Here is a 22,710-nt window from a genome sequence, read left to right as displayed (position 1 = left end):
TTGTTTTTTCAACAAACAAGCGATGTAAAGGACTTTTTCCACTCATCAAACTCGCGAATCGATGTCTTGAACAATGGCTGAACGACATGCGTTCCCGTCCCTGGCGTTTCGATCCTACAAGCGACATACTCTCCCACGCGGATCTCTTTGGTTCGTTTTCCCTCTGCATTGGCTCGATAATCCTGAATCGTTTCAAACACTGGCTTCACTATTCCATTCAATCCTCCCTCCACTCTTTACCATCAAACACACACATTCGATTTCCGTCGCATCGACCCTTCATTTGCATTTCTCCAGGCTTGCTCCGCTTGCTTTCTCCCTCCACCAGAACCAACTCCACTTTCCCTTTCTGCGACGGAAGCTTCTCGCGGAGCGTCGAATAAAACGCGTCCTGGATCTCCACCAATCTTCGCTTTTTCACCTCCAGAGGAATGTCGTCCTTGAAGTATCTCCACGCATACGTGTTTTCTCGCATGCTATACAGATACATAAACGCATGATCGAATCCGATTTCCCTCATCAACTCCACCGTGTCCGCGTGCTCCGCCTCGGTTTCCCCGCAGAATCCAGCGATCACGTCGGTGCTGATCGCGCAGTCCGGAAGAATCGATCGAATCGCGTCCACCAATTGAATGAACGCTTCGCGCGTGTACGGTCGGTTCATTCGCTGCAGACAGGAATTGCTTCCAGACTGCAAGGGCAGATGCAGCGATCGGCAAATATTCGGATGCTCGGCGATGACTTCCAGCACGGACATCGGGAAATCCTTCAGGTAAATCTTCCGTCCACCGATTTCTACTTTGGGGTGTGGCGACATGAACCGAATTCTGGTTTCGGGAACTTCTTCCGCGACGAGTCGCAGCAGCTCCGGGAATAGAATCCCGGTTTTGGCTTTGGTCGACGTGGGGGATCGGAATCCCGGCGTGGTTTCGTATTTCTCGGATCCCTTCGCGAGATGCGATCGATCGCAGTAGGAATTCACGTTCTGTCCGAGCAGCATGATCTCCTTGTACCCATGTTCTTCCGCTCTTTTCACTTCGCGAAGCACAACGTCCACGTCCACGCTCCGTTCTCGTCCCTACCCTTCATCCCATCCACTTCCAGTACGCGTGTGTAGGGAACCACGCAATAGGAACACATGTTGTTACAGCCTCGCATGATGGTGATTTGCGTCGCGGGGAGCGGCTCCAGGAAGGACGGGGAGATCGCGTCGTAGTCGTTGTTCCCGTTGAGCTCGGTGTGGAAGGCTTGCTTGCCGTTCTACAACGAATTCGAAGCGAATCGAAGCGAAGTACAAAGGCGTCGAAGATGAGGGGAGGAAGATGGACATAGGAATCAGGACCGACAACGACATCCACGCCCGATTCAAGAAGTTTCGTTCGCAGACGCGTGGCCATGCAACCAGAAATACAAAGAATCTACCCAATCAAACTCTGAGTTCTGCGTTACAGTCCTTTTCTTGTACTTTTTATCAAGGTTTCGGAACTGCTTCAAGCGATTCCAAATCTAATCCTCTCAATACATCAAAATGATCAGCACCCTTGATTCTGCATGCTCGCGAACCGAGCAAGTGTTCATGATGATAACATCTGCCTCTTCTTCATTCTTACTCTCCGTCATCCCACACTCTGAAAGAAGGGTTTCCATGATTTCACTATCCGCTCGATTCATTTGACACCCATAAGTTTCAATCACGAACGAATGACCATTCAACCGATTTTTCACTTCTTCCGAGTATGATGCATGATGGCTCGTGGTTGGAGATTGCTTCTATTCGTGAATACCAATCCACTCGAGTACATCAAAGAAATCATCCAGAGTTTTACCATCGTTTGGAAGGACACGACTTGTAGAAAACAAATTACAGAGAGGTTTGGAAATCGAACGGCCGAAGAGGAATCGGGAAGAAAAAGCTGCTCGAAGCATGAGAAATGATCTATCTCAGAGTCTAGAGAGAGTTGCTCAAAAAAATCTCTGAAGAATAGTATCTACTTGAGCTTTGAAGTATCAGAAGAGATTCGATCGTTGCAACAAACACAACCAATACATATTAAATATGTTTTGAACTCTCTCAGGATCATTCGTAATCGTAAGCGCCATCATCAGCAAGACTCGAGCTTTCTGAGGCGAAAGGTTTCCTGAAGAAACTAGGCGGAGGTGTCGATCCGAAGCAGGATTCGGGGTGACGATTCCCGAGGCACATCGACTTCCTCTCACAATAACGCACTTGTCCTTGTGCTGCTCCAAGATGGGCAAAATGTCGTCACTAATACTTCCATTCCCCGACGCAGCGATGATCAATCCATCGTTGTGCTTCAAGTAATACATGAGAATGTCCAAATCCAGGCTTGGATACACATAAAGAATATCCACTTTCGGAATCGTCTTTTCAAAGACTTTCAAATCAAATTCACACTGCAGCGAATGCTTTCTGTAAGGGAGGTGGTAGAGATAAATGTAGCCTTCTTGAATGAAACCCAGAGGACCCACATCCGCACTTCCAAAGGAGTTCACTTTGAACGTGTTGATCTTGGTCACATCGCGAGCAGAATAAAGCTCTTCGTTCATTACCACCAACGATCCCAGGCCGCGCGTCTCTTTCGAGCCAGCAGCAATCACAGCGTTCAGCAGGTTGAGGCCACCGTCGGCGCTCAAAGCAGTGGCAGGACGCATGGCGCCCGTAAAAACAACCGGTTTGTCGGAGTGAAGAACCAAGTGGCAGAAGAAGGAACTCTCCTCCAGCGTATCCGTTCCGTGCGTTACCACAATACCGTCCACGTCGTCTTGGTCGAGGTACTCTTGAGCCTTGGTGGCAAGAGTGATCCAGTCTTTCACCTTCATGTTCTCAGAGGGCTTCTGAAGCACGCTCTTCGCAACACAATTCGCAACTGTCAGAACTTCCGGTGTGCCCTTTACTAAATCATTCACATCCATGGCACCCGCTTTATAAACTGCCGTGTTCATGGAACTGTCTCCCTTTCCCGCAATTGTGCCACCCGTTCCCAGGATAACTACATTTGGGAGCAGGATATCTCGCTTCAATCCGGCAAATACGGAGAAATTACGTAAACTGCTTTCTAAACTATGAGACTACGCACATAAATGTAGGATACGGCAGCAATTCCCATTATTCCGACTTCCATATCCAGCTGCTAACAAGTTCCGAACGAATCGTGGATTTCGTGCAGTATTGGATATGCCACGACTAGCGCAATTAATCAATTTGGAGATACTAAGCATTCAAGTCTATTTGAGGTGAAAATAGAAACCATCAAGATTCGTGGCAAATAGTGGAATTACAGAAATCCGGTTCACGATTGTTTTACACTTTTGCTCATGAGTGCGATTAGAATCCTGTTTTTGGTTTTTACGGCAATATACTTGACCGCGTTGTACAGAATTCTAGGTTCGCAGTTCAACACTTCGAAAATTGAGCAAAAGTACAGCCATGTGAAGACATACATTTATTTGTCCGAAGATATGTTTGTTTTCTTCTGTTTTCTGAGGGATAGGTCTGATTCTGTAAAATTACCAACCGTTTTTCCATCTGCCGTGATTCCTCCAACTCCAATCATTCCATCTGTACCACCTACTCTATCATCTGAGCTTGATTCCTCTGTGCCATCGATTCCTGAATCAAACGCATTGCAACACGTTTCTTCTACTCCATCTGTTTCGAATTCCACTATCGCTACTCCAAATGAAACGTATATGCTTGTTTTGTTCACTACGGAAGTATTTCTATGCTTTTTACATTTATTATAATTATTGTAGGTTGTTCTCACAAAAAAGGTGAGAAACACTCTCAAGATGATGGCCTTGTTTCAGCAAGAGTTTAGTTGCCGTTCCATCGTGTTTACCACTACCGCTTCCATCATTGAATTGTGCAACACGCTCGGCCTTACCACCTCCTACGACATCCAAGAGAACCCCTACGGCATTCCCTACATCGGCAGTCTCTTCCAGCGCGCGGCTTCTCTCTTCGACGCCCACTTCTACGGCTACATCAACGCCGATATCCTCCTCAGCCCCCAGATCTTCTCGATTCTGCCCTTCGTCATGGAGCAAAAGCGTCTTCACTACCCAACCCGCATGGTTTTCTCTCTCTTTCTCCGTCTTCGAATCCTAGATCGAGCTCTGCCACAATTCTTTCAACACCGCCGTCCCCGATTTCAAAGACTCCCTCACCCTCTCGACCTATGAGCGGGCTCTCGACAAGCTCATGAATCGGAATTATGGACAGCGACCCGCGTCCAGCGTGGTCGGTTTCTCCGTTTCCCTGTTAAATGTAGGACGTGTTTATCCTGACGCCCGAGTTTCGCAACATGACGTTTGAGGATATTGTGATTGCGCGGTCGTATGTGGACGCGTATATGATTTACTGGGGAACGTACAAGGGCGTGGTTATCGACATGGCGGAACAGATTGTGACGATCCACCAAGGAAGAGATCGGTACAGCAATCGCGCGGAACGTCGGGAGGGAAAGGATTACAATTGGAATAAGCTGGTAATGAAGAAACGCTTTGGTACTTTGGCCAACGCTCGGTTTATGTTGAGCGAGAAGGATGGAAAATTGCAGATTGAAAGAAAGAGTTTTATCCGTTATGCGAAGAGGAAGGGAAAATCACTTGTTTGTGTAAATCACTTTTTTGCTAACGGAGCGCACCACCTATTCTTTGTGCAGTGTAGAGCATTTTCCATCGCTTCATTTCAAACAAGAATTGATCAGTATGAGAAAAACGCGAAAAGCATTATTCATTTTCTACAATTGCGGTTATTTGGTGAATTTCCGCCAACTCTCTGATGGAGTAATAACCAATCTCATTAAATTGTGTATTCCTGAGATATCTTGACCTGAAATTTTCGTTGAGAATAAGGCTCTACAAAAGATGACGAACCATCAGGTCTATATTGGAGAGTACAGAAAGTCGATAAAGAAAGAAGGGCCTTTATTCGTTTTCGATTTAGAATCTAAAGCTCTAATTGAATGCATTTGTGTAAGTATTGTTGTTCTATTGTGGAGGATGATTGCGAGGACTCGTGATGTCGATGCGCATTTTTGCTGCTCACAGATGAGTGTCATAGTTTTCAATCTGACTTTTTCATTTCGTGCCTGTTCTTACCCGTTTTAGACAATTGCTGGAGATCGTCTCTTTATTAAGAGCTCGACTAACGAAATTGAAATTGATAAGGATATATCATTGAAAGTTCGTACAGATCTTCTTCGTAATGAATAGTGTTCCGTATTTAAGACTATTAAGGAGCCTCTACTAAAGAAGTATGGGATTTTGATCGAAATTCACGTAGTTTTTGTGATTGTCGAGTGCCTTGTAGGATAACGAGAAGCGGAACAAAAAGATCGATACTTTGGAAGTTTATTGCAGCAGCGTTTTAATACGCGAAGATTGGCTAAGTTGTTTTTTGCGTTTTTCCCTTCCTGAGACAATTTCAAGTTCGTTTTTGTGCGTGCGTATGCTTACCTTATTAGGTGACATATACGAGAAAGAAGATGAAAATGACAAAATCTTTGTCGCTTTGCCTCTGCTTTTGAGTATAGCGTTCCTTTCTCTTTCCTCATTTTCAGTGGTCCCAGACTATCAAATCCGTCCCCTTCTGTGGCGAAAGCTACGGATTTGCTGCACGCGCTTAGACCTGGAGGACGAAACAAAGAAGAACGAGATCCGAATTCGCTACGACACCATCCAAGAGCTGATCAACATTGTGGAGATCGGCGACGGCGACTTATTCTGCGGATTGGGCACCTTGGAAGACTGCTTCCGCATGTTCAGCTACGTGCTGTTTCGTCCTCTGTCCTCCCCTCAACACCTCGAACTCAACGCTCTGGATGCCGAGGTCCCCTTCCTGGATCCAGACTGGGAGTTCCTCGAGCTCACCCACGAATTCCTCCTCAAGCTCGTTCTCTTTTCTCTCTTTCTCTCTCATCTCCTCAGATCACTTGTCCTCAGATCCGCATCGATAGCCTCCGTCTAACGATCTCCAACGCTTTCATCCGCAAATACGAGTATCTCCTGCTCTCTCAGGACCTCCGCGAGCGGTCGATGGTCCGTCTCTGTCTCCATCATCTCTACAGCAAGCTCTGTCAGCGCCGCGCGCTGATTCGGCACGTCTTCGCCGAGATGCTGAGCAACATCATCCTTCTCAACGATCGCGTGGCGGGCGTGGACGAGATTCTGACCATCTACAGCTCCATCGTGTGTGGGTTCGTGCTGCCGATCAAGCAGGAACACATCCAGTTCCTCACGCATTGTATCCTTCCTCTGCACAAACTGGACCGTCTCTCCGAGTTCAGCAACACGCTCACTCACTGCCTTTTGCTTTTCATCTCCCAGGATTCAAAGCTCGTGACCCCTGTAGCCGCCCTCGCGATGTCGTGAGCCGTAGATCATCCAGGGAATATTGCGCTATTGGCCCAAATACAACACGCAGTGCGAGATTTTAGTACTCGACGAACTGGAAAAAATCATCGCCGCGGTGGATCCCAGCTTGTTAAATCCCGTGTTTCATCCGCTGATGGCACGGCTGCGCCGTTGCATTAATAGCAGCAAGTTTCTTGTTGCTGAGAGAACGCTCAAGCTGTGGGACGGCGAGGATTTCGCTCGATTTATGCTTCGTCAGGAGCAGAATATGAACGAGTCCTGGAACGCCCTGTCCAGCACCGTGATGTTCGTTTCGAAGAACTCGTGGAACCAGCAAGTACGAAAGGACGCGTGTCATGTCGCCAGTCTGTATGCCTCTGCTGAGCATTGTGATTAAACTTTTGCTTCAACTGCATGTATACTATCTTCGTGTTGGTTTTAACAAAGAACGACATTAGAACAAAATAAATAGCACGGAAAAACAGACTTAAAGTCGATTCCACTGACTTTCTCTTCTACCCTTACGTCTCGCATATCTCGCAAATGGAGGCTCTTCTACCGGGTTCGAACATTTACACCATTGATTTGTTTGCGCTTTTGATTTCTTTACAGGAATCGACCAATCTTTTACGTAAGTTTTCGGAGGAAGTTGGTTTATAAACGTCTGCATCCGTCCCATGTCGTGGAGCTCTGTTTTATTCTTCCACAGACTTTTCATCGGAATACTTCCCGCATTTCCGTACGTCATCGTATTCCAAAATGCGTGAGTCAGATTCCCAAGAACTGAGAAGGATCTTCTCCAAACATACTGCTGCATTCTAATCTTTACGACAGCTCAGATTCCACCTACATACTGGTTGCTCGAGCAATTAAAGTAAGGATACGATAGGTATTCTACAAAAGATGACCTTTTCTTGATAAGGGAAAGGTGGAACTGTTCAGTGATTTTATGATTTGTATATATTCACTATAACACTCATTTCAACATTGATAACGATTTCGATTTTACGATGGATTTCGATTTTACTATGGATTTCAATTTCCAACAAAAAAGAAACTAAACAATTCTTAAATACACTTTTTATTACTCATCAAACGTTGTAGACTTCACGTCAAAACTGATACGGCCGCCCATGTAGTTTCCTCGCTTCTTCTTCGTCTTTTCGCGACGGAAGTCTTTTCCTCTCACCTTGATCAGAACGTTGCTGGCCTTGGCTCCATAGCCAGTGTTTCCATAGGTTCCTTCATCTACATGTCAAGCTCGCTCTTGCCTCTGGGTACAGGAATTATCGAGGAGCTCCTTCTTCTGGATGGTGTTCAGCCAGGACTCATCGACGCGCTTGAAGGGAGTGTGATCCTAGAGGTGAAGCCAGCGCTGTACCAGTACCGAGGCTGGAAGAGGCTTGACTGGAGGCGGAAGTTCCTTGGGAACCCACTCCACCTCTGCAGGCTTCGCCTTCTCCTCCTCTTCTTCTTCCTCGGAGGAGGAATCGGAGCTGTCCGGATCGGAGGACGAGTCTGAGCTGGAATCACTGCTGGAATCACTGCTGGAATCACTGCTGGAATCCGAACTATCGGAATCGGAGCTGTCCGAATCGGAACTATCATCGGAAGTGTCATCCGAGCTGTCTGAATCGGAACTATCCGAAGAAGAGCTGGACGATTCCTTTGTCTCTTCCTTTTCTTCCTCAGAATCAGAATCAGAATCAGAACTGTCCGAATCGGAGCTATCATCGGAGCTGTCCGAAGAAGAGCTGGACGATTCCTCCTCCTTTTCTTCTTTTTCCTCTTCCTTCTCTTCCTCCGATTCAGAACTGCTGGATTCAGAGCTAGACGAGCTTTCCTTCTTTTCCTCCTCTTCTTCTTCCTCAGAATCCGAGCTATCCGAAGAGGAACTGTCCGAACTATCGGAGCTAGATGATTCCTTCTCTTCCTTCTTCTCTTCCTCCTCCTTAGATTCAGAATCGGAACTAGAATCGGAACTAGATGATTCCTCCTTCTTTTCTTCTTCCTCCTTAGATTCAGATTCAGATTCAGAACTCGATGAGCTAGACGAGCTGGACGAGCTTTCCTTCTTCTCTTCTTCAGACTCAGACTCAGAATCGGAACTTTCAGAACTATCCGAGTCAGAACTATCGGAACTGGACGACTCTTCCTTCTTTTCTTCTTCTTCCTCAGAATCCGAGCTATCAGAGCTATCGGAGCTAGAATCCGAACTAGACGATTCTTCCTTCTTTTCCTCTTCCTTCTCTTCCTTCTTTTCTTCTTCTTCCTCAGAATCAGAACTATCGGAGCTATCGGAACTGTCGGAACTGTCGGAACTGTCGGAACTAGATGATTCCTCCTTTTCCTCTTCCTTCTCTTCCTTCTTTTCTTCTTCTTCTTCCTTCTCCTCTTCAGAATCAGAACTATCGGAGCTAGAATCGGAGCTGTCGGAGCTAGATGATTCCTCCTTTTCCTCTTCCTTCTTTTCTTCTTCTTCCTCAGAATCAGAACTATCGGAGCTATCGGAGCTATCGGAACTATCGGAGCTAGATGATTCCTCCTTTTCCTCTTCCTTCTTTTCTTCCTCAGACTCAGACTCCGAGCTAGAGTCCTCACCCGATTTCTCTTCAGAAGAAGAATCAGAACTGCTAGAAGATGCACTTGAACTCGACGCTTCAGTTCCATTATTAACACTGGAACTCCACTCTTCATCTAATGATAGCTTCAGCTTCCTATAAATTACATGCTGATACAAAAGCACACTTTAGTTCATCGAAAATAGCATCATCGCACATAGAAAAGTCTCGCTTATTCGACTACAAATTATTCCATTAACAAGGCAGTACGATTTTTTTTGAAAGTGCTTTTACAGCAGCTGCAGCCTTGGGCATATCAATCAACTCCAAATAGTCAATAAGGGAATTAATATCATCCATTTGTCCTGTTGACATGGTTCTCTATAAAAAATTCCAATAACAGAGATAATCCACCACGTCAGATGAGTTATTGGAAAATGAGGAGGCGTTTCATTTCAGGAAAAAGGGTGTATAATTGTTCAGATTCTTTTCTGTGATGGTATTTTTGAAATATTTGACGATTATTTATAGCAGTCAACTCAATCATCGAGTGTTATCACTTTAAAGGGATCTGCGCAAATTGTGTCAGAGTATTTTGAATACAGCATCAACACGTATTGTCTTTTGTATATCAATTAATATGCAGCATTTTATATCAAAGAGGACTTTATCCTCCCGATTACTTTAGTCGAGTGCAAAAGTATGGTTTGCCTATGGTAATTGCTAAACAAGAAGACCTCTATAGATATATTTCGAATATGGTTAGTCAAGTCAAGGGTATTCTCGTCACGTGAATCATAACTTTTAGCTTGGATTGAATCGAATGACCTTCACACACTGGTTCTTGTGATTTACGGCATCGACAGTCAGCGAGTGCTGGAACGCTGGACTTTTGGGGTTGAGACAGATCCCGAAGTTGCGCAGTCTCGTGGATCCGTTACTCGCGAGAAAGACCTCAATCAAATCCAGAAAGAGATTCAAGCAATTATCCGTCAGATAACTGCTTCGATAACGTTCCTTCCTCTTCACGAAGAACAATGTAAAGTTGGTAGAGTTATTTGAAATAGGCTCGTTTGAAATTCTTGTATACACGAATCGGAATGCCGAAGTTCCGCTCAAGTGGGAAGATAGTGACCCCCACTTCATTCCGAACGCAGAAACAGTGAAATTGAGATCGTTTTCTACGAATGTGAGTGAGGATTTGCCTTGTGAAGTCTAGGTTCATAACGTTGATACGGCTGTATCTTACCAACAAATTAATATGTAATATGAACACGATGGTTTAGTTGTTGGGTGTTTGTTTACAAATAAATGAATTCTACATCGTTTTGTGTATATCAATGCAGTAAATGCAACAATATTTTATGTGATTCTTGTTGTAACATAATTGTTGATAAAGACTTGGAAATCATTGCGTCGGAGAGTAACTTATTCTCTTTCATATTTCCATATAGAGGCAACGAATGTTAACGTTTTACCGAAGCTACATTTGCTGGATGAAGGACCTGCAAGTGGAGCTACGTATTTAGAATTGGAGTGTGATAGTTGCAAAGAAGTAGTTGGTATGACGTTCAAATCGACAACAGTTGAGACAGATATATACAGAAACATATTTTCGTTCAATATGAAGAAGATTAAAGTATACACTCTGGGTTCGTGTAAATTATCGAGGAAGGAGAATGTTACCGAGTCCGAAGGTGAGAATCAGTGTAGTTGATAATGTGTAGTTTCTAGTGCCATTTTGTGTTCATTCGATGCAGAACGTGCCCAAAAAGACGAGGAAACGCTTTGTAACCTCCGTTCAATCCTTGATTCGCTCTCAAAGCGAGTGTGTACATTGGAAAATAGTCAAGAAGAAAAGAGTTAGATTTGGTATTCAATAACTTTTTTTATTTGAAAAAACATTTCAACTGGAATCCGAATCGGAGCCCGATGATATAACAATAATCTTTCTACGTTTCACTCCTTGCTCCTTCTCTGAATGACTTCGCCTCTTCCCCTTCTTTATCTCTTTCACATCTTCATCTCTCAAATCCTCAACTTCATCTTCATCCTCATCATCCATATCTTCATCTTCATCCATATCTTCATCTTCATCTTCATCCTCAACCCCTTCATCCTCTTCATCCTCTTCATCCTCTTCATCCTCTTCATCCTCCTCATCATCTTCATCGCTATCCTCTTCAAAATCATCCTCTTCATCGTCCTCCGAATCACTCGCCACTCTTCTCCTCTTTCTCTTCGCTCCTCCCTTCTTTTCGCGTTCTCCCAAGTCATCCTCGATGAAATCCACCAAACTACCCTCCGTATCCTCCTCTCTCTCCATCACTTCGCGAATCGTCACATGATCCTTCATATACGGAAACACTTTGAACAAGCCGCCATCCTTTCCACGACCCACATCATCAAATTCCTCGTCTCCCAGAATCATCTTCACCAGCTCTTGCAGTTTGTCTTCAGTCCAGGCTATGAATCAAAAGACGATGAGTCAATTCAAACATTCTGCGAGCTTGGCCACGAATCTCCATCCTTCCAATCCCGATGACTCTAACATCATTAATAACACAATGTCCTTCATATCTTCCAAGCTAAACTTGCGTTTCATGGATAAAATTCTACATATAAAACTTAGGTAATGATAAAGTACTTCTGCTTGCTCTCCTCCGAACAAACGTCAATTAGCTCGTTTGACACGTAGGCCTTCAGACGGTTGATCATACTCTTTCCCTGATAACCCTGCTTCTTCAAAAGCCACAACATATCCTCAAACTAAATCGAAAGGAAAAAATAAACCATATACTCTCCAATTTTCAGTGATTCCTATCATCAATTCAATGTTATCAATCACATTGGGGCAATACTTGTTAATGAACTTTCGCAAACGCTTCAATTTAGATTTTCCGTTCCAATCACTGCAGGACTCAGCGAGAGAACGAATAATGCTATAACGTTAGGAGTCCCCCGCCAAAACTCACCCTCCGACGACCTCAGCATCATTTTTCTCTAGTAGACTAGTTATAAACGACTGCACATCTAATTTTAAAACTGGCGATTTCATTTAGGATTTGTATGACTTTAGTTTTTTTGTTTTCCACGTTTTTGCTTTATTTTGAATGAGCTCAAACGACAATCAAAAACAGTAGGCATTGACCACAAACAAATGATGTTTTAGAGAAAAAACGAAGACATCAAAGGAAGGAGAGGGTTCAGCAGCAAATCCTTACATCCCAAAGTATGTCTCACAAGCTCCTTGGTACTTAGAGCAGGGAAATGTAGTTCATTATAGTTTGCGTTGTTTCTCTAGAAAGATGATTTGCATCACCAAAGAAAGGAAGACCGTGATAAACAGTGGGATTCGATTGATAAACATTACGAACATGGAAAGTTTGTCGGCCAAGCAACGAAATACCGAAAAGTATATATATATTAAATGGTATCGAAGGTAGGGAGCCTGCCGAAACTGCGGTTCAATGACACATACAGAGAAAGACTGCGTTTATGCGCCAAGGAAACGCGGAGCATGGAAAACAAACAAAGATATTATGCCTGATGAATACATCAACAAGGAATTACATCTATCCTACGAAGGCAAGCGTGATCGTTGGAATGGGTTTATCTTGCATCTCCTTCATGACAGTCTAGCGCTGACGTCAGTGCCATCGTGAATCGACAGCGAATGATCATGAGTCGCGCGGACGAAGAGCGTCGTCGCGCCCATGCGGAGGAAATCGCTTCGAAGTTCATGACGGAGCCGGACGGCGATCATCGCCGCTACTACAACACCGTCGTCACCAAAGAGCAAAAAGACCGCGAGAAACTCGTCGAGGAAGGCGACCAGCTCGACGTCCAAATCCCCGACTCCGAGTACTCCCGCGGTTTTCTCTTCCCCGTAGCGACTCGGACGACTCGGACGTGGTGGATCTGAACGCAGTGGACAGTTCCAAGAAGCGCGTGGAGTACGACTCCAAGATCAAGACGTCGGTTCGGAACATGCGCATCCGCGAAGACACCGCGCACTATCTTCTCCACCTGGACGACGACGCCGCGTACTACGGTCCCTTTCCCTTCTTCTCTTTCTCACTCCCAGACCCGCGAACGCGCAGCATGCGCGGCGGCCAGGCCGAGTTCGCGCAGAAGCGCTCGGACTACGCGGGAGAGAGCTTCGTTCGCGCGTCGAGCGAGGTGCAGGACTTCCGCCGGACGCAGCAGTTCGCGTGGGAGGCGAGCCAGAAGGGCAGCAGCGTGCACGTGGAGGCGCAGCCGACGGCGACGGGTGGGGCAGAGGGCGGAGAATGAGGGGTAGCGCTGCTGCAGAGGCAGGTGGAGGAGCGGAAGCGCGAGCTGGAGGAAATGCGGCGGAAGAAGCTGGAGATGCGCTATGGGATCAACGCCGAGATGATGAAGAAGAGCGAGAAAAACCAGCCGGAAGTGAGGGATGATGAGAATTATGTGGAGTACGATCGACAGGGGAAGGTGGTGAGGGGGCTGCCGCAGGTAGGAGGAGACGGAGGGGAGTGAGAGCAAGGCAATTCCGAAGTCGAAGTACGAGGAAGATTTGTTCCCGGGGAACCACTCCAGTGTGTGGGGGTCGTGGTACAATCGGGAGGAGGAGAAGTGGGGCTATGCGTGCTGTCATCAGTGCGTGAAGAATGCGTATTGTCTGGCCGATCAGGCATAGTTGGCTTGATGTTTTGTTTGTTGGCAAGAAACGGGTGTCGATGGCTGAAGAACGCGCCTTTAGCGCGTAGAACCTTCTCAGAAGCAGTGACGGGTGAGATGTCTTGGACATGTGAAACCTAGTTCCTATTTCAATCAAATCAATTCGAGAAGATGGAGATATCCAGTATATTGATATCGATGCGCAAGTTGGAAAGCCATTGCTTGCTTCTCTTACATCGACGACAAAAATCCAATGTTCGAGATTTAGAGGTGTTAGCAATAGATCATTGCGGCGGAAAAGGAGTTTGTGGTCAATGTCTTGTCTCTGTGCCCCAAGATGTCTACAATCGATTGGATCCACCTTCCAAAAACGAACAAATCGCAATATCTACAAATCTGTCCATTCCCAAAAAGTAAGGATCGTAAACTCATGATATGCAGTGCTCGTCTCGCTTGCCAGCTGAAAGTATCAAAAATCTTTAGTGGACGGACTATCGAAATCTACATCCCTTTTGAGTTGACTGTTTGTTGGAAACACGAAAAATGTAATATATTCTACCTTTACTGCGATTTCATAGCTGCAGCACGCTTCTTTGCGATATACAAAGCCTACAAGTGACTTGAGGTCACAAATCCTTACGGACTCAACACAGTTTGCCTTAATCTTCTCTCCAGTCTCTACATCATAGCCCATGGTGTAGTAGTTGCTAAAATTTCATACCACAACCAACAAGCCCCTACGGAGATATCGTCTTTCGCTGGTAAATCAATTGATTCTCTCTGCACTTCCAAAAGTTTGTAGGCTTCTTAGAACGGTCCCATTCAGCATGCCTTAAGGATTAACCATTTTAGAAAATTGAATACAGTCTCTCACTTTGAGCACCGTGGGTTTCAAAAATCTCGTGAGTCTTCTCAGTGTTAATCTTCATCTCCTCCTCCTTGGTGTGAAATACCTAAATATTGACTGGACAAATCAAGCGAGGTACAGCCTTAATAAAACTCATTTCCAATTGCTCTAGTACTTGAGATCTGAAAGGAGAAAGCTTACTTAGGAAATAAGCCAAAATCCAGGAATTCCATTATTCTGGATTGCACATAACCCCTTGGTTGATTGTTTTAATTAATCGATATATGTATAATTGATTTTATATTTGTATCCCCTCCAGAATATTTAAAAACACCGATTGCCAATAAGAATGAATAAGGAATAATATCATAGAGTTGTTAATACTGATGAGCTTTGGATCATCACGAGAGGATATGTAGAAACTGGAGATTGAAATTCATGGATAATTATCAGCTAATAGAGCATATGCATAATGTTGGTTGTTTTCATTGGATGATCTGTGGATATATATATATATATAATTAGATGGACAGCAATTGCTTTTCAACAGCAGTGTTTTTTATTCAACTAAATAGTTAGAATTGCTATTCATAGTGAAAAACAGTACAATACAATAGAGGTTACTATAGTAAAGTGTTGTAGGTAGGTACTGCTTATATTCTTCAGAGGATATTATTAGAGATGTGCATAAATCTATCGAATCTAAAATACAATTTATCGAGATTCGTTGGTGTCTAAATATTTAAATCATGAAGTGAATTTTACTATTAGCTCTTTTAAACTTTTCTTTTAAGGTACATTTAAAAACTGTTTGCTGATATTATGTATTGTGGTTTTATATATATTTATATATATATCCTCATAAACAAGAAGTTATGTTGTAATGTCTAATATAATAGAAACAACAGTTATCGTAAGCCTTATAGAACAATAAGTAAAGTGTATATTATCATGGCCTTTATTACTATACACCACATGATAATCAATAGTACTACTATACATGCAATGCAATGATATGGTGCATTTTAGAGTGAAATGAAACCACAAAGATTTTAGATTATTTTTTAATCCACTCTGACAATCAAAAATGGACGGTTTAGAAAATAATATTAATACTGATCTTGAAAGCAATTTAAGCTTTATGAAGACACGTGAAGAAGTGACTGAAATCGAAGATCACTCATGGGAAGGCAACATATCAAGAAAATTTGCCATTAAAGAGTTTACTGCGAATAATGGAAGTTTCAATATAATATTAGAAGAACCTTTTGAGAATGTTCATGTCAATACTATAGTAAAGAACAACAAAATCGATGGACAATGTACAGTTACTAGTGTAAATGGAGTTTTACTCGGCTATTTGACTCTTGTGGATGGAATGGTAACCGGACCTTGTACACTTAATTATGAGACAGGCAAACTGCATTTCAAGGGAAGAATGGAAAAGGGATACCGCCAAGGCCGAGGAACGGAGTATGACAAATTTGGCAATGTGATATTCGACGGCTTCTATGATAAGGGAACCAAGCTCGAAAACATCGTCCCTAAAGAGGAAATGAATGATTATTGGAAAGAATACAACGCAGAGCACAAATTGGTAAGTATTAGTCAGCGAGATGATTTCGGGAGAAAAGAAGGAATTTGCTATATGTACAACGATGCAAAGATAATCCAGGTCAGCTATTGGGAGCAGGGAAAAGAAATAAGAGTAATCAAGGAGTTCAATGGCTTAACAATGACTGAATATGACGAGAAGAAGCAGAAGCTGTATGAAGGAGAATACCTGGATTCTTTTGAATTTGACTATCCTCGACATGGAAAAGGAACCAGTTACAAGAATAACGAAGTATATAAAAAGACGACTTGGTTAACTGGCTATTCAAAACAGGGACTAATGCTGACATTCATGGCAATAGTAGTTGGCTTGCTTCTATTATTTGTGATAAATGTAATTTCGGGTCTTGTTGTTACAGCAACTATCGACTTAATGATTATTCTCCGATGGGGTTGTCCTAAGCTATTGGGTAGTAAACTGTGTACCAAGACAGACCTCCAGTTAATGGCAGATTACATGAAAACCAAATCTTCCAAAAATACAAAAAAGAAAGCAGCAGAGGAACCTGCAAAGAAAGAATTGACTAGTCTCGTATACAGTAATATTTACTTATCTATAACTGTGATTCTTACTTTTACTATATTATTCGCATTAATTGGCTCCCACTTCTACTCCATTTTGACTAATTCTTATGTAAATGTGTTTAATGATATCTACAAATTGGGACTGAATAAACTAAGCAACCTATCTGGATTTGCATTGAGTAATATCGCGTTACTTAAGTCGATTAAAACAGAGAATATCTCTATGACTTCAGTTGATCTCTCAGCTACTCTACCTATTCCTGAATGTAGTGATGGACAATTCTTGATCGAAGCTATTCGTACCTGTAAAACGCACAAATATGAAGAATCATTTAGTATATATGAAGGAGTCTATGATTATTCTACTGATCCTATTTATTATCAATCTGAATGTTATGCTGGTACATTCTATTTCTGTATAAATCCTGTTCAACATACTATTGTTTTACGAGATCTGGATTCAGATGGATGGGATGATGGTTCTTCACTATTATTAAAGAATGGAAGTATATCACTTTCCTATAGATTGGATAATGGAGCGGCACAATCCATTGTATTAAATCTTGTTCCGTCGACTTCACCTATTCCTACTCTACCTGTTCCTGAATGTATTGATGGACAATTCTTGATCGAAGCTATTCGAGTTTGTGGATCACACCCAAATGAAGAATCACTCGAAATATATGAAGGAGCTCGTAATTTACCTAATGATCCTATATTTAAACAAGATTTTTGTTATGCTGGTACATTCTATTTCTGTATAAACCCTGTTGAACATACTATTGTTTTACAGGATCTGGGTACAGATGGTTGGAATGGTAATTCTTATTTATTATTAAAGAATGGAAATGTATCACAGACATATAAATTGGATGTGGGTGGAAGATATAGGCGCTTAGTATTTGCTCTTACTCCTATATTACCTATACCTACTACTCCACCTATACCTACTCTACCTGTTCCTGAATGTAATGATGGCCAAGTTTTGATCGAAGCTATTCGTACCTGTAAAACGCACACAAATGAAGAATCATTTAGTATATATGAAGGAGTCTATGATTATTCTACTGATCCTATTTATGAACAAACTGAATGTTATGCTGGTAGATTCTATTTCTGTATGAATCCTGTTTATCATACTATTGTTTTACGGGATAGTGCTATCAATGGATGGGATGATGGTTCTTCACTATTATTAAAGAATGGAAGTATATCACAGGCATATAGATTAGATAATGGAGCTATAAAGGCTAAAGTATTTACTCTTAATCCTAATCCACCTCCTCCTGAATGTATTGATGGACAATTCTTGATCGAAGCTATTCGAGTTTGTGGATCACACCCAAATGAAGAATCATTTGAAATATATGAAGGAGCTCGTAATTTACCTAATGATCCTATATATAAACAAAGTTCCTGTTATGCTAATACATTCTATTTCTGTATAAACCCTGTTGAACATACTATTGTTTTACAGGATCTGGGTACAGATGGTTGGAATGGTAATTCTTATTTATTATTAAAGAATGGAAATGTATCACAGACATATAAATTGGATGTGGGTGGAAGATATATGCGCTTAGTATTTGCTCTTACTCCTATATTACCTATACCTACTACTCCACCTATACCTACTCTACCTGTTCCTGAATGTAATGATGGCCAAGTTTTGATCGAAGCTATTCGTACTTGTGGATTATACATATATGATGAATCATTTAGTATATATGAAGGAGTCTATGATTATTCTACTGATCCTATTTATGAACAAACTGAATGTTATGCTGGTAGATTCTATTTCTGTATGAATCCTGTTTATCATACTATTGTTTTACGGGATAATAACAACAATGGATGGGATGGTGGTTCTTCACTATTATTAAAGAATGGAAATGTATCACTTTCCTATAGATTGAATAATGGAGATATGAATGTCATAGTATTCGCTTTTTCTCTTACTGAAGTGTCTGTATCACCGGCTTTAGCTTCTCACAGTGCTCTTTCATCTACCGATATATTTACTACATGTGCTGAGGATCAATCTTTGCTGGAGATTGTTCGTACTTGTGGAGTGAATGGAAACGAAGAATCCTTCGATATCTATTATGGAGTGGAGCCTTCGAGTACAACCGAAGTATTTGGTCAGAGTACTTGTATTGCTGGAACATATTATACATGCATTAGTCCTGTTGAACACACCTTAGTGATGCGGGATACAGGTCTGAATGGCTGGTCTTCGGGCTCTCATTTGATTCTGAAGAGTGGAAAGGTTTCCTTGGCTTATGCTATGGAAAGTGGAAATGCCAGTTTTCATAAGGTGGTCAATTTCGGTTCTCCTGCTAATCACACTTCCAGTAACACTATGATGTCCGAAGATCGAATTAAAGTCACATTGCTTCGTTCATGTGGCAACTCGTCTGATTCTGAAGGATTTGCGATCTATGAAGGTGCTTCGCGTGATCGTGCCATCTACCGCCAGACTCACTGCATAGCTGGTGTGGTGAATCTGTTCCTCTCTCAAGGCCTCTACACGATTGTGATGACGGAAGCAAATGGGCAGGCTTGGAAACAGAATTCGGTGGTTCGTATTTTCAAGGATGGTTTGCTTGGATCGTACAGAAAGACGGTGATGGGTGCTGAAGAATCGAAGCACTTCGAGTGCTCTGTGGAGCTCACAACCTCGGAACAAACTCTGGTTGGAAGTGGAGTGGCTCAATCGAACAGGGCGGGCATGACTGGTTACTCGGTTGAGAACCTATTCGATGTTTCGATTTCTACCAAGTACCGAACTGCTGTGACGATCTCGGATTTCCCTGTGGAAGTGACCTACACGTTCCCTGAGGGCAATGAATACACGATGAACAAGTATGTGCTTACCAACGGCGATTCGATGGCTTCTGCCTGCAACATGTGGAAGATCTTCGGTAGAAAGAACGAAGATAGCGACGAATGGGTGATGCTGGATAGCCAGGATAATGTGGAATGGAGTGAGACCAACCAATCGAAGAGCTTCACCGTGGATAATGCAAGTGCATACAATGCTTACATGTTCCAATGCAGCGCGGTTGTGAATATCGATGATGAAAATAAGGGCAGTCAGTTGGAAATGGCGGAATGGAATCTAATTCAAGTATACATAGCGTAAAGAGAATAGACAGAAATTGCAACGCTATTCATATTAAGAGTTAGCAATTCCTTTTTGTTTTCTAGAAACTCTAGTCAATAATTAGCCACAGTAGAATCGATTATTACAGAGAGTTCCGTTCATATAAATGTGAGTTATATTTGAGTGATTAAAGAATACATAAAGAAAACTGAATGAAGATCCCAATAATAATATGTAACTTGATACCAATTCATTCATTCAAGAAAACATTATGATTTGATATGGATACTATGCACTCTATTATAATCGTAAGTAGTTATCGAAAATAATCGAAGAATAGTACACAGTTTTGTTTAATAGTTTATCCTAATGGAGTAATCTGGAATCCATAATAATCATAAACATAAATAGTTTATTCACACTCTTTTATTCACATCCAATGAGCATGTATTGGAAATATCAAGAATTATGATGTTGCAATGAATACACATTGCTTTTGTTTTTTAACCTATTTCACTTTTCGATAAACAGCACTTGATTATCTCCTAATTCACAAATATAGACATTTGAACAATAAATGTGGCGTTTTCAAAAAACAATTTCTTATGTCATTCTGACTAAGCACTTATCACCTTCACTGTAGATCACTAGTGAACCATTAGCAATCTTTTTCTCTTGAGTATAAGTCTTTTTTGATATTACCACAGAGGGTGTCAGTTGACTTCCAGGGTTGGTCAAAATGGGTGAGGATTGACTTCCAGATTTGCCCACATTGGGTATTATTGGATTTGTTAATTTTGCTAAATTGGATGTGAGTTGAATTTCAGGTTTGCCTAAATTAGGTGTGAATTGATTCATAGTAGTAGTAGGTTGGGTTCTTGGATAATGGATAACCACTCCATGATTCTTTTGGAATAACTCGCGATACTTGTACTTCTTCTCAGAATAAAGTGCTTCATAACCACTTGGATCTCCTACAATTTGTTTCAAATAACCAGCAGTATCGAAAACATATCCATTAGTCAATCTATTATCTTCAAATAATCCTTCAGAAATATTATTGGCATCAAATTGAATTCCAGCATACAGCATTAACCATTTCACTTCACCATAATAGAATGGTGCTTTCTGACCACTGGATATCACTTGGCTTAGTGTACATTCTTTTATTGTTTCAACACTTTCAAATTCACCACAATAAGTGTATCCATTATGTATCAATTCACCTTTTCCTTCTATTGACATTCTGAAATCAAAATCTTCGAATTTTATCGAACCAGTGTATTCAAACACAAAGTTTTTGATATGGATTTTATTGTCTCGCAAATCAGATGATTTCACAAGATACCGAGAATTACCAAGGAAACTTATGTACCAAGTTCCTTCTACTGGTTTCATATCATTTCCCACAAAATGTATCGAGCCTTGATACAATTGTATATTATTCTTGTACACTTTTGCATTCTTATAGACAAAAGAGTTTTTGATTTGTAGACCTCCACCGAAATAGCATAGGATCTTTACATCATTTTGATAATAAGCTCCATTTTCATATTGGTCATTTCTCCAATTTCCATCAAACAATGGTGTTCTTCCATCTTCTTTGTATTCTTTTCCGTTTCCTTCACGTTTTCCAAACACATAAATACATTCATATTTCAATTTCCCATTTTCATATTCTCTGCCTGCTCCATATGGGATGTATTCCCATTTCACAAATCGATTAGGTACCATTCCAGTATTCGACATCATGTGTTCTGAATTTGCTTTACTCATCACAAATCCTTCGTAGAGTAATTCGGTGCCACTTTTCACTGTACAATAGATTGAGCGATCTCTCTTTGCCAACTTGTATTCTCTTCCATCGATATTGCATTCAGTCACGTTGTGTTCTCCATAATTATTATGTAGTGTACTCTTTTTATAATCTCTTTCATTCAATCGGATTGTGTATTCAAATTGTGGATCAATCTCGCCATTTAGCCATTCACCTTCGATTATACGACCATCTTTAGCAAATCGAAGTTTGCCTTTATACATTTTATTGTCGCGCCATTCACCTTCAAACCAACATCTAGAATCTTTGTTTATCAATATTTCTCCTTCTCCTTGACCATCATAAATGTATTCCATTTTACCATCATTATAATCATATATGATTATACCTCCTCGATAGATTTCAGTTGTTAATCGTTTCACGCAAGCATCATCATTATGAATAATAGTCCTTCCTTTTTCATATTTAATACCTTCATAACCTTTCTCATTCTTCATAACCATTTCAATTCTAGTTCCATTCATGTTATAGCACACATCACCTTCGAGAACACCATTCTTGTATGTTACTTTCTTTGTCAAATACGATTCCAGTGTCTTTTCATCATATTCAACACGATTTCCTTTGAATATTGAATCCAACTCATTTTTGTTCGGTAGTTTATAGAAAGTACAGATTCCTTCTCTTTTACCGTTTTCATTTTTCTTTCCATACATTACATTCAAACCTCCTTCAAAGTACCATCCTAAACCAGCATTATTAGCATTAACAAAATCAATATATTCATATGAACCATTTTCTTCATTGATATACATACGATGAATAGACTTGTTAGATGAATAACATACCTTCTTAAGCGATGTAAAACCTTCTTTTGCCTTCGATCGATAGAAGATAGAATAGGTTTTAGTTTCATCAAGTTTTCCGTTACGAAACTCTCCCACTTTGATTGTATCAAAAGCATTACATTTCTCGATTTGCTGAAATCCAGGATTACCTTCATATTGTTTTCCTCTGCCTTCCATCCTTCCTTCTACCATAGTGCCTTCATAAACAAGGTAATACTCAGGTAGCGGTCGTTTAGAAGTATCTACCAATGTGTACAATTTTCCGTTTCCGCTTAATTTCCAACTTTCAGGTTTCTTCCAGTCCCAGTTTGTCGATTCTAATTCATATTTATAATTATGATATTCCAATCTGCAGCGCGTCATTCTTCCATTATCAAAAATACCCCACACAACGA

General features: G+C 41.6%; 10 protein-coding genes; 5 read left to right on the top strand and 5 right to left on the bottom strand.

The window, feature by feature from the left end:
- Window positions 1-8: 8 nt before the first annotated feature.
- On the bottom strand, window positions 9-1,671 carry GSBLH_T00001493001 (uncharacterized protein; the record flags this gene model as incomplete). Its single annotated transcript, XM_013039904.1, has 6 exons — window positions 9-208; window positions 241-1,078; window positions 1,108-1,260; window positions 1,296-1,418; window positions 1,450-1,506; window positions 1,540-1,671. 6 exons carry the CDS (start codon window positions 1,669-1,671, stop codon window positions 9-11), a joined length of 1,503 nt encoding a protein of 500 aa, XP_012895358.1.
- A 336-nt stretch (window positions 1,672-2,007) lies between these two features.
- On the bottom strand, window positions 2,008-2,964 carry GSBLH_T00001492001 (uncharacterized protein; the record flags this gene model as incomplete). The annotated part of the gene is made up of 1 exon (XM_013039903.1): window positions 2,008-2,964. One exon carries the CDS (start codon window positions 2,962-2,964, stop codon window positions 2,008-2,010), a length of 957 nt encoding a protein of 318 aa, XP_012895357.1.
- Window positions 2,965-5,473: 2,509 nt separating this feature from the next.
- GSBLH_T00006278001 (uncharacterized protein) lies at window positions 5,474-5,992 on the top strand (the record flags this gene model as incomplete). Its single annotated transcript, XM_013039902.1, has 1 exon — window positions 5,474-5,992. The coding sequence occupies one exon, from the start codon at window positions 5,474-5,476 to the stop codon at window positions 5,990-5,992; it is 519 nt and encodes a 172-aa protein (XP_012895356.1).
- Window positions 5,993-6,060: 68 nt separating this feature from the next.
- GSBLH_T00001491001 (uncharacterized protein) lies at window positions 6,061-6,804 on the top strand (the record flags this gene model as incomplete). XM_013039901.1 has 1 exon in its annotated part: window positions 6,061-6,804. The coding sequence occupies one exon, from the start codon at window positions 6,061-6,063 to the stop codon at window positions 6,394-6,396; it is 336 nt and encodes a 111-aa protein (XP_012895355.1). The 3' UTR covers window positions 6,397-6,804.
- Window positions 6,805-7,434: 630 nt separating this feature from the next.
- Window positions 7,435-9,350, bottom strand: GSBLH_T00001490001 (uncharacterized protein). XM_013039900.1 has 5 exons: window positions 9,210-9,350; window positions 9,127-9,179; window positions 7,766-9,095; window positions 7,660-7,735; window positions 7,435-7,626 (listed from the first exon to the last, which is right to left on the bottom strand). The coding sequence occupies exons 1-5, from the start codon at window positions 9,252-9,254 to the stop codon at window positions 7,463-7,465; spliced, it is 1,668 nt and encodes a 555-aa protein (XP_012895354.1). The 5' UTR covers window positions 9,255-9,350; the 3' UTR covers window positions 7,435-7,462.
- Window positions 9,351-9,435: 85 nt separating this feature from the next.
- GSBLH_T00001489001 (uncharacterized protein) lies at window positions 9,436-10,158 on the top strand (the record flags this gene model as incomplete). Its single annotated transcript, XM_013039899.1, has 5 exons — window positions 9,436-9,489; window positions 9,531-9,553; window positions 9,586-9,716; window positions 9,748-9,978; window positions 10,007-10,158. The coding sequence occupies 5 exons, from the start codon at window positions 9,436-9,438 to the stop codon at window positions 10,156-10,158; spliced, it is 591 nt and encodes a 196-aa protein (XP_012895353.1).
- Window positions 10,159-12,929: 2,771 nt separating this feature from the next.
- Window positions 12,930-13,627, top strand: GSBLH_T00001488001 (uncharacterized protein; the record flags this gene model as incomplete). XM_013039898.1 has 3 exons in its annotated part: window positions 12,930-13,212; window positions 13,243-13,433; window positions 13,465-13,627. The coding sequence occupies 3 exons, from the start codon at window positions 12,930-12,932 to the stop codon at window positions 13,615-13,617; spliced, it is 627 nt and encodes a 208-aa protein (XP_012895352.1). The 3' UTR covers window positions 13,618-13,627.
- Window positions 13,628-14,117, top strand: GSBLH_T00001487001 (uncharacterized protein). XM_013039897.1 has 4 exons: window positions 13,628-13,710; window positions 13,740-13,853; window positions 13,882-14,011; window positions 14,040-14,117. The coding sequence occupies exons 2-4, from the start codon at window positions 13,770-13,772 to the stop codon at window positions 14,060-14,062; spliced, it is 237 nt and encodes a 78-aa protein (XP_012895351.1). The 5' UTR covers window positions 13,628-13,710; window positions 13,740-13,769; the 3' UTR covers window positions 14,063-14,117.
- A 22-nt stretch (window positions 14,118-14,139) lies between these two features.
- Window positions 14,140-14,608, bottom strand: GSBLH_T00001486001 (uncharacterized protein). XM_013039896.1 has 5 exons: window positions 14,585-14,608; window positions 14,463-14,551; window positions 14,340-14,429; window positions 14,239-14,305; window positions 14,140-14,207 (listed from the first exon to the last, which is right to left on the bottom strand). The coding sequence occupies exons 1-5, from the start codon at window positions 14,600-14,602 to the stop codon at window positions 14,160-14,162; spliced, it is 312 nt and encodes a 103-aa protein (XP_012895350.1). The 5' UTR covers window positions 14,603-14,608; the 3' UTR covers window positions 14,140-14,159.
- A 5,685-nt stretch (window positions 14,609-20,293) lies between these two features.
- Window positions 20,294-22,678, bottom strand: GSBLH_T00006277001 (uncharacterized protein; the record flags this gene model as incomplete). The annotated part of the gene is made up of 1 exon (XM_013039895.1): window positions 20,294-22,678. One exon carries the CDS (start codon window positions 22,676-22,678, stop codon window positions 20,294-20,296), a length of 2,385 nt encoding a protein of 794 aa, XP_012895349.1.
- Window positions 22,679-22,710: the final 32 nt, after the last annotated feature.

The sequence above is a fragment of the Blastocystis hominis genome, assembly GCF_000151665.1.
Source record: "Blastocystis hominis, Singapore isolate B (sub-type 7) whole genome shotgun sequence assembly, scaffold_11".
NCBI lineage: Eukaryota > Bigyra > Opalinata > Blastocystidae > Blastocystis > Blastocystis hominis.
The sequence above is the reverse complement of the archived record's forward strand: the minus strand, read 5'-3'. Positions and strand labels throughout refer to the sequence as shown.

Coding starts and splice junctions, on each gene's coding strand:
- GSBLH_T00001490001 (XM_013039900.1), bottom strand. CDS start 9,254: ATGCCCAAGGCTGCAGCTGCTGTAAAAGCACTTTCAAAAAAAATC. Junction 9,180..9,209: donor AAGCACTTTCAAAAAAAATC/GTACTGCCTTGT, acceptor AATAATTTGTAG/TCGAATAAGCGAGACTTTTC. Junction 9,096..9,126: donor GCTATTTTCGATGAACTAAA/GTGTGCTTTTGT, acceptor TGTAATTTATAG/GAAGCTGAAGCTATCATTAG.
- GSBLH_T00001486001 (XM_013039896.1), bottom strand. Junction 14,430..14,462: donor GGTGCTCAAAGTGAGAGACT/GTATTCAATTTT, acceptor TTAATCCTTAAG/GCATGCTGAATGGGACCGTT. Junction 14,208..14,238: donor AGGCAAACTGTGTTGAGTCC/GTAAGGATTTGT, acceptor AGTCACTTGTAG/GCTTTGTATATCGCAAAGAA.
- GSBLH_T00001487001 (XM_013039897.1), top strand. CDS start 13,770: ATGGAGATATCCAGTATATTGATATCGATGCGCAAGTTGGAAAGCCAT. Junction 13,854..13,881: donor ATCGACGACAAAAATCCAAT/GTTCGAGATTTA, acceptor TGTTAGCAATAG/ATCATTGCGGCGGAAAAGGA. Junction 14,012..14,039: donor AATCTGTCCATTCCCAAAAA/GTAAGGATCGTA, acceptor CATGATATGCAG/TGCTCGTCTCGCTTGCCAGC.